The 10,119-nt window shown below is 49.7% G+C and overlaps 1 protein-coding gene across 1 annotated transcript in view; it reads left to right on the forward strand.

The window, feature by feature from the left end:
• The first annotated feature begins 243 nt into the window (after positions 1 to 243).
• Positions 244 to 10,119, forward strand: part of LOC122563887 (protein phosphatase 1D-like) — a 26,110-nt gene continuing 16,234 nt past the window's right edge. Inside the window, exon 1 of the mRNA XM_043718094.1 lies at positions 244 to 814. Within this exon, the coding sequence (XP_043574029.1) occupies positions 424 to 814 (391 nt within the window). The 5' untranslated portion in view covers positions 244 to 423. The remainder of the gene's footprint in view (positions 815 to 10,119) is intronic.

Here is a 10,119-nt window from a genome sequence, read left to right on the forward strand (position 1 = left end):
GGGAGAGAGAGAGAGAGTGTGTGGGTAAAGGGAGAGGAAGGGGGTTGGGGAGAGGGTGGAGAGGGCTTGTGTTCGGGAGTCCCTCCGTTATCTGATTACAATGAGCAACCGTCATGCGATTCGGCCCCTCCAGCCGAGCCCAGCCCTGCCACGTGATCTGAGGGGCGTGGCTATCAGACGCATTTGCGACGTAGTCACGCGGTGACGCAATAGGCAAATGGGAGGAGTAGGGCGTGTCGACGTAGTCGCGACGGTCTGCGTGATGACGCATTCAGGAGGGGCGGGTGCGATGCGGCTCCTCGGTCTGAGCATGCCCAAAGCAGCGGGACATAAACAATAACCGGGAGCCGGGCGGCGGCGGTGACAGGGACAGGCCCAGGCCCTGGGGAGGGTCGGACGGTACCGCGGATACGGCAAGGCAGGATGGAGGAGCAGAGTCTGTTCACGCTGCGGGTCAGTGCGCACTCCGATCAGGGCGGCAGGAAATACATGGAGGATGTGACCCAGGTGGTGATCGAGCCGGAGGCCGAGCCCGGGCCTGGGGAAGCGGACAGCGACGAGGAGGCGGAGGCGGCGGCGGCAACAGCCGGCGGGGAGCACCGACCCAGGCACCGGCCCCGGCCCCGACCCGGGGTGGCTTTCTTCGCCGTCTTTGACGGTCACGGCGGCCGGGAAGCGGCGGTGTTCGCCCGCGACAACCTCTGGAAGTGTATCAAGAAGCAGCGGGGTTTCCTGTCGGAGGATCCCGAGGAATTCCGGGGGGCGATCCGCAAAGGCTTCATCGCCTGTCACTACGCCATGTGGAAAAAGCTCCGTGAGTTACCGGGAGGAGGAACGGAAATGTATTAAAGTAAAAGGCAACAGCAGCGGCCTCGGGAGCGCGAGGCGCGGACACTGTTATATTTCACAAAGTAACACTCGGCCTTGGGGCTTGTCACCAACTTCAACACTTGGGGCCCATTCTGACCACCCCCCTCTCCCCACTAGCCTGAGCATCCCCTCTCCGAGACCTCCCAGCCTTTCCAATCCCCTCCAGCCCAACCACCAGCGGACTGTTTGTCGCTGCTTGCGGCCCTTTTGGCTTCTCCCTCGCTTGTTTTTTCCCCCTTTTTTGGTTCCGTTCAAACTTGAAGCGGGTGTTGTCGAGGCCGATCAGATCCCGCTTGAGCACGGCTCCGCTTTCCGGCTGACGCTCTGAAGCTCAAGGGCAACTTCAGGGGCTTTCTCAGCCGATGGCGGCGGCTCCTGAAGACGCCTCTTCCTTGGAGAAGCAACTGGACGTTTACCGTGAAGTCGCTGGCAACTTGTCCAGCGTATTATGAATTAATTTCAGTGCGTTTTTTTTGAGGGAATTAATTGTCGCGAATTAAAACGTTTGTTTGATTAATCGGCCAAATACAGGAATTATGAGCGAGGAAGGGTTTTGGACATCAGGTCCTGGAACATTTGTCTTTAATCTCAAACTCTCCTCTTCCCCATCCATCATCATTATCACTTTTTTTTTCTCCCAGTGATTTGTGAAGTGTTTTCCCGCTGGGGAGTTTGGAAGTTGAGCTGAACGGTGTATGTTTCTGCTTCGAGGAGCGGGGTTGGGGGTGCTGCTTTTCTTTTTCAAAAGTGACGGTTGGTTTCCAAGGCGCCAAAGCGTCGTTTGAGCGATCCGACTTTTCCGATATTTGAATTCGTTAGCGTGTGTGTCTGTGTTTCGGGCGCCGAGGCAGCGATGCAATACAGGTGGAGGGGCAGTGACATGACTCGGATATGATTTGGAGATGCCGGTGGTGGACAACGTTAAAAATCACACAACACCAGGTTATAGTCCAACAGGTTTAATTGGAAGCACACTAGCTTTCACAACCACCTGATGAAGGAGCGACGCTCCGAAAGCTAGTGTGCTTCCAATTAAACCCGTTGGACTATAACCTGGTGTTGTGTGATTTTTAACTTTATGACTCGGATACGCCGGGTCAAGAGAACTGTCCCTGGCGAGTGGCCTTGTACTGGCCCCGGACGGGGGTAAAGAATTGCCCTCGAGAGTTGGCCCTGGCCCCCTGCCTGGTTCGAAGGGAGGGAGATGGTGGGCCCTGTCCCCCAACTTGGGAACGGATGTTTGGGGAGAGAGATGATGTGGAGGTGCCGCTGTTGGACTGCGGTGGACAAAAGTTTTAAAAAAAATACTACAACACCAGGTTACTGTTCAACAGGGGTTTACTTGGAAGTGCATGCTTTCGGAGCGCTGCTCCTTCATCAGGCAGCGAGGGAAGAGTAAATTGTCCCGGCCGGGGAGTGGGTCAGTGCTGATTCCGGGGGGGGGGGGGCTGGGATGAGTAGAGCCCTCCAATTCCGGCGCCTCGCTGCTGCCAGGGGTCGGGAGGTCAGATAGAGAGAGAGCCGGCCCCAGTGAGGAGAGTCCCCCCACATGCCCCAACATTTCACTGTGAAGGGGGGGGGGAATTCGATACAATTATCCTCCCCATCCCGCGCTCTGATTGGTCGCCGCAGCAGTTGGTTACATTTCCCTGGAACTTTGAGTTTTTCCGTCACAATGACACCCCGTGGGCGCGTCCATCTGATGGGCAGGTCTCCCGGCCAATCACTGCCCGCACTGCGAGGAAATGGGGTGGGCCGCAGCCTCTGGTTGCCTGCCACTCAGGAGTAGGGTGGTAATCACTGCTAGAAGTGTTGGGGGTCGGGAAAGAAAGGGGTCACTTTCTTGTGCCTCCCCTAGGTCTGTGGGCGTGCTGGCATTGGGAGACCCTGCTCCTTGGTAGCGAAAATTTGAAGCTGCCCGAAATAGCTGCGATTGCACTGCTCAGGGCAGAAGTTGCAAATCACAGGACACCAGGTTACACCCCTGTAGGTTCACAAGCTTTCAGAGCGCTGCTCCTTTGCCAGATTTCTAATGGGGCAGGATGCATAGCACACAGACTCTAAGTCCAACAGGTTTATTTGAAAACTCAAGCTTTCGGAATGCGGCTCCTTCCCCGGATATCCTGTGTGATTCAGTCCAACATGCCAACTTCCCATCAGAGCAGAGGAATTAGGGAGGTCAGGTTCAATGAAATGGGAACATGCCCCAGGTCCTTTATCTATAGGAAATGCAAACCCGTGAAAAAGTGTGGGAGAAACTCTGCAGATTGAGTATGTTGACCTTTCTTTAGATGCCAGTTCTGGAGAAGGGTCGTTGGACTCGATGTTAATTCTAGCACTTTTTTGTTTCATATTTTCAGCATCTGCAATTGTTTGTTTTATTTTCAGATTTCTACCGACCATAGTATTTTGCTTTTGTTTCTGTGTCATAAACTTTATGAAGCACATTAAAGTTTCCACTGTTGTATTGTTAGAAGTGATCTGCCAATTTGCACATAGCTGTGATAATCGTATAAAGTCATAGGTGTTCATTTTTTAAAATCAGGACTAAATATTGACAAGCCTGTTTGGAAGGACCCCTGAATGCTACCGAAAGAATGTTTTGCACACTCTCAGGGTAAACGGAAACTGGGTTTAAAATCTCATCTGAAAATTGAAATCTCTAACTGCACAGCAGTGTGTGTGTCTGTCTGGGATAGGTGTTCCTGTTTCAGGTATGAGATCAGAACCCACAGTTCTCAGACTTGGAGGTGGGAATGGTATGCAGCAAGACAATCCAAACCAGTGCTGGTCTGTCTGAGGTAATAGGGTAACCTATTATGAGGTGATTACTACATCATGTCGAAACAGATCCAGATCATGTGGAGGACTACAGTAAACCCTTATTGACCATTTGAGCTGGCAATTGTTTCACTATTACAGAACAGTATTGGGTTTGCTTTGTTCGAAAAAATCAACCTTTCTAATGTGTAACCATAGCTAGTGACTGGTTTCTTCATTTATCAGAGGTGCTATTAGGATTCCACAGGTTTTTCAAAACCTGCCTCTATCTGCATGACATTCCACTCCATTTGACTTTGCTGTTTGGTTCTGCTTTTTACCTGTCACCCTCCAGTCTAAAACCTCCAGAAACACCCACTTTGAGTCATGGAAGTCTAATAGTCTGTGACAGAAAGGACAGAAAGGAGAGAAATTAAGAGGTCTACATTTTGGACATCCCAAGAAACAATTGGTTAGACAAGGAGATTGGTTGGTCTAATACATATTAAGGGTCGAAGAGTGTGATGCTGGAATAGCCCAGCCAGTCAGGCAGCATCTGAGGAGCAGGTGAATCAACGTTTTGAGCATGAACTCTTTATCAGGAATGTTCATCTTCCTGATGAAGAGCTTATGCTTGAAGCATCGACTCTTCAGCATCTGCAGTACTCATTTTCTCCCTAATATATGTTAAGGACCTAGTTTTGGGTATATCCAGGAGGATGTAATTTACAGATGACATGAAGTAGGAGGAGAATGGTAACAGCATGAGAAAATCACTGAATATACGCTGGTTGTAATTTAAAGTTTGTGCAGTTTTATAGAGGGATTGGGAAGATGCGGTTGTAACAGTATGGAAGGGCTTGCGTTGACTGAGGGTGGGGAGAGGGGTGGTGTTGCAGACAAATATTTGAAGGAGTCTGCATGAGTTGCGAAGACTTTTTTTAAAAAAGCCACTCCTCCCTTTGAGTAGTTGCAGTTGTGATTTGACAGGAAGGGACCATGAATGAGGGATTTTATTGATTGTGCAGAGTCTGGGAAATTTTGGGATTTGTCTTCGAGCAGAGAAGGGAGATTTAGTTGAGGTGTTCAAAATGTGACCAAGGTGATTTATGTAGCGAGATGTTGTGACCCACATTACACTGCCTGGAGGAGCTACAGAAACAGATTCAGTACTAATTTTCGGATGGCTACTGGGTGAATAGGATTAATTTTCAGGACCGCGGTAAGACCAGTGGGCCTGGGGAGGATTGATTGGATACGTCTGCTTCAAAAAGTCAGCACAGACAGTATGAGCCAAATGGGCTCCTCCTGTGCTCCAATCTATTGAAAGAGAAGCTGAGAAAGACTTGCATTTATATGGCTTCATTTGTGCCATCACAGAATCTTTTGCAGCAAGTTAAGTGATTTTGAAATGTGGTCACAGTTGTAATGGATGGAATGCAGCCTCCAATTTTAGCACAGAAAGATGCCATAAGCAGCAATGTGATAATAACCAGGTAATCTCATTTCCTGATATTGGTTGAGGGATCAGTCGAGATCAGGTGATGTGGGGAATACCACTCTGCTCTCTTTGAAGTTGTAGCATAGGATCTTGCCCATCTAGCTGAGGGGGAGGGTGGTTTTCTGCTTCATCCTGAGGATAGGACGTCTAGCAATGTTGTACTTCCCCTATACCCCATTGCTGGGCCAGCCCTACAAATCTCTGGCATAGGACTTGAACCATTTGCCCTTTTAGAATGGAGATGAGGGGCAATATTCTGTCACTGCATTGTGACACTTTGGAATTCATTGCCTCAGGCAGCAGTAGCGCTGGGGTAATTGAGATTTGGTTTTTATATAGTCTGAGATGGTGGTTGTGCAGCGTTTTGAGCTGGGTAGGAATATGGAATTCGGAACGCAAACAAATCAACCACAATCCTACTGAATGGTGGAGCAGACTTGAAAGGCTGAATGGCCGACTTCTTTTTCATATGATTGTACGTACCCTGTGCTGTGTGTAGCCCACTGAGCCAAAGATGAGAGGAGAGCTGAGGGCTTTAGGAGCTGGAATGTTGTCTGGTCCTGCTTGCTGTTCTGAGTTAGTCTGCTACCTCTTCTCACAGCAAGCTCATCCAACTACTAGCCAGTGACGACCACATAACACGAACCTATTTGTTTCTGAGAATTGGTGTGTGTCAGCGCTCTCTGGGAAGTTGCCATGGAGAGTTGCAGGCAGTGTCTGGTTAGACCGGTGTATCCACCTGGTGAGGTTATTGAAAGCTCAGTCCTGTGTGCAGGAATGGCACCGAACCCATTTGTTAACATTCCTTTGTGGCCTTGTGCCTCCTCACCTCTTTACATTACATTACAGTGTGGAAACAGGCCCTTCGGCCCAACAAGTCCACACCAACCCGCCGAAGCACAACCCACCCATACTCCTGCATTTACCCCTTACCTAACACTACGGGCAATTTAGCATGGCCAACTCACCTGACCTGCACATCTTTGGACAGTGGGAGGAAACCGGAGCACCCGGAGGAAACCCACGCAGACACGGGGAGAACGTGCAAACTCCACACAGTCGCCTGAAGCAGGAATTGAACCCGGGTCTCTGGCGCTGTGAGGCAGCAGTGCTAACCACTGTGCCACCGTGCCGCCCACATGATAGTCACCATGTGAGAGAGGGGGGATAGAGCCAGTTTCTTGGAGCAAGCTGGGTTTCTGATGTTGGGGAGCCTCTGAGCATTAGTGGAAGGAGTTACACTCTGTCCTCCACTGAGCTGAGAACCTGGTTGGAGCCTGACTGCCATATCCTGAGGAATATTGAATGGGCTGAGATCCTGGCTGGGATGGGGCTGTGCTTCCCTTTCTCTGTGCGCTTGACCCTTTTTGAGTGATCTGACAGATCCCTCCTTCCCCATCTTAGTCTGCCCAACTTGTACCCTGGCGAGTCAGGCTGTGTTGCAGTTGTGACGGGATCCTGGATTTTACAGCACAGCCTTGGTTGTTACATCTGCTTCTTGCACGCCCTTCTGTTCTCGTATACTCCCCTTCTGTCTGCTTCACCACTGCTGGCGTGGTTGTGCACAGCAAGATCCCAGGACAGATAGTTAATGAATGCTGAGTCGGTCTGTTTGGGGGTAGCTGCTGTCAGTGATGGATAGGCATAAACTCAAGATACAGTAAATGATTTGTGCTGATCTTGTGCCTTTGGTGCTAACGTCAAACTGGAGTTGGGACAAAGAGATTGTTTTGCGTATAAACATCAACTGAGTCTGCAAGTGAGAAGCAGCTGTCCAGAAACGTGACCACGGAGCTATCAGATTGTTGTGAAAATCCAGCTGGGTCACTTGGCCTTCAGGGAAGGGAACGGGCTGTCCTTCCTCTGGTTTGAATTGAATTGATTGTCACATGTACCGAGGCACAGTGAAAAGCTTTGTCTTGCGAGCAGTACAGCCAGAGCAGAGTTAAGTAGCATGGATAGATAGTAAACAATAGGTAAACAGCAACAAAAACACAGGTACAGGCGCGTGTTAAAAGTTTGAGAGTTCATTCAGTATTCTGATACCAGTAGGGTAGGAACTGTTGTGAAACTGGCTGGTGCGTGTGTTCAGGCTTCTGTACCTTCTCCCCGATGGTAGAGGTTGTAGAAAAGCATTGCCAGGGTGGGATGGATCTTTGAGAATGCTGGTGGCCTTTCCTTGACAGCAGGCCTGATAGATGGTTTCTATAGATGGGAGATTGGCCTTTGTGATTGTCCTAGCCGAGTTCACCACTCTCCGTAAGCATCTCCAATCTTGAATGGTACAGTAGCCATACCAGGCAGTGATACATCCAGACAGAAAGCTCTCAATGGCGCATCTATAAAAGTTGTCAAGGGTATTCGCTGTTATGCCAAATTCCCTCAGCTGCCTGAGGAAGAAGGGACATTGTTGGGCCTTTGTAACCAGTGCGTCCACATGAAGAGTCCAAGAAAGATTGTTGTGGATGACCACTCCCAGGAGCTTGACACTGTCCACTCATTCCATCTCTGTGCTGCTAATGTGTAGGGGGGCATGAGTAACATCCTGCTGAAAGTCAATACTGAGTTCCTTGCTTTTGCCGGCATTGAGAGCTAGGTTGTTCTCAGTGCACCATTTTTCCAGGTCTTCCACCTGCCATCTGTAGTCTGTTTCGTCACCATCTGAGATTCAACCGACTATGGTGGTGTCATCAGCGAACCTGTAAATGGCATTAGTCTGGTATCTGGCGACACAGTCATGGGTATACAGCAAGTACAGTAGGGGGCTGAGGACGCATCCCTGGGGGGCTCCAGTGTTGAGTGTTGGTGAGGATGAAATATTGTCCCCAATCTTCACTGATTGTGGCCTGAGGGGCAGGAAACTGAGGATCCAGTTGCAGAGAGTGGGGCTTGGTCCAAGATCACTATGTTTAGTAATCAGTCTCGAGTAATCAGTCCTTAGGCACAGGGATGATGTTGGCCCTCTTGAAACAGGCAGGGACAGTGGCCTGCTGCAGGGAGAGGTTGAAGATGTCCGAGAAGACCTCTGCCAGTTGATCTGCGCATGCTCTGAGTGCACGGCCTGGTACTCTGTCTGGTTTCATCGCTTTCCTTGGATTCACACAAAGGAAAACTGATCTGAGCCCTGATGCAGTGACAGTTGGGATAGGTTCGTCAGGACGTGTTGGAATAGGTATTTCCTCTCCACTGAAATTCTGCTCAAGGCGAGCATAGAACGCGTTGAGACGATCTGAGAGGGATATGTCTTCGTCTGCTATCTTGCTCTGTCTCTTTTTAGAACATGTGATGTCATTTTGTCCTTGCCACAGTCGCCGGGTGTCTGTCTGGGTCTCTAGTTTGGATCGGTATTGGTCCTTGGCTGTTTTATTGGCTCTGTGAAGGTCATACATGGATTCCTTATATTTGAGTGGGTCTCCTGGCCTGAAGGCCTCACTCCTGGTTTTTAGCAGATTCTCTATGTCCTGATTCACCCATGGTTTCCTGCTGGGGAACACCCGATTGACTTCCTCGGTATGCAGTCCTCCACACACTTGCTGATAAAGTCTGTGACGGTGGTGGCGTACTCGTCCGAGGTACCTGCGGACTATTTGAACATGTCCCAATCAGCCGAATCCAGACTGCAACGGCGTTGATCCTCTGCCTCCTCCGACCAGCACTGGACTTATATCTGCGAGGGGGTCTCCTGCTTGAGCTTTTGCCTGTAAGCCGGGAGAAGAAACACGGCATTGTGGTTGGAGTTCCCGAAATGAAGGCAGGGGATGGAGTGGTAGACATCTTTCACAGTGGTGTAGCAGTGGTCTAAAATGTTTGGGCCCTTAGTGGGGCAGGCAATATTCTGGTGGTACTTGGGCAAAACTTTCCTTCGATTGGTTTGATTGAAGTCACCAATAAACAGGGCCTTGGGGTGTTCTGTCTCCAGCAAACCCCCCCCCTTTTTGTTTTTCTATCCATCGTATGGACCGTGCAGCGACCTTGGATAAGACCATCAGCCTGAAGTGCGCAGTAGGAAATGGATGGGTTGAGTTGGGTTTCTGTGAAGCAGTGTGCACAGCAGTCCCGCAGTTCACGCTGGAAGCTGAGCTGTGATCTTGGGCCAATAGGAAAGAACCGCTGTTCGCCATCTTTGGGTTACCCCGAAAGGCTTTACAGCCAATGATGTAACCTAAGAAATATAACGGTGAGTTTCCTGTCTCTGGGAGCTGACTATGTGCAGTGTGATAGAATAGATGGTAAATGTGTTTTTGAATGTCATTGTAATTGCTCACCTCGGTCTTGGTCACGATGGACAAGAAGGTCCTCTGACTGAGAGTTTGACATCTGGTTTGAATGCTGGTGCCTCTGATAGTATTGCACTGTTTGAGAAGATTGTGAGTTTGACATGCAAGAATTCAAATAGCTCTAGTCTCTCACCAATGTGTTTATCTCTCACTGGTAATTGGCAGTGATTGCATTAGCCCTTCTGTTCTCGTATACTCCCCTTCTGTCTGCTGGGGATGATTTAAACTAGTAAGGTGGGGGGGTGGGACCCAGGGAGATAGTGAAATCCAAGTTCATCCCCTGTGGTTGGAGGGTTAGCCCTTCTGTTCTCGTATACTCCCCTTCTGTCTGCTGGGGATGATTTAAACTAGTAAGGTGGGGGGGTGGGACCCAGGGAGATAGTGAGTAAAGAGATCGATCTGAGACGGGTACAGCTGAGAACAGAAGTGAGTCAAACAGTCAGGGACAAGGTAGGACTAATAAATTAAACTGCATTTATTTCAATGCAAGGGGCCTAACAGGGAAGGCAGATGAACTCAGGGCATGGTTAGGAGCATGGGACTGGGATATCATAGCAATCACGGAAACATGGCTCAGGGATGGGCAGGACTGGCAGCTTAATGTTCCAGGATACAAATGCTACAGGAAGGATAGAAAGGGAGGCAAGAGAGGAGGGGGAGTGGCATTTTTGATAAGGGATACCATTACAGCTGTGCTAAGGGAGGATATTC

The sequence above is a fragment of the Chiloscyllium plagiosum genome, chromosome 28 (assembly GCF_004010195.1).
Source record: "Chiloscyllium plagiosum isolate BGI_BamShark_2017 chromosome 28, ASM401019v2, whole genome shotgun sequence".
In the NCBI taxonomy this organism is placed as follows: Eukaryota; Metazoa; Chordata; class Chondrichthyes; order Orectolobiformes; family Hemiscylliidae; genus Chiloscyllium; species Chiloscyllium plagiosum.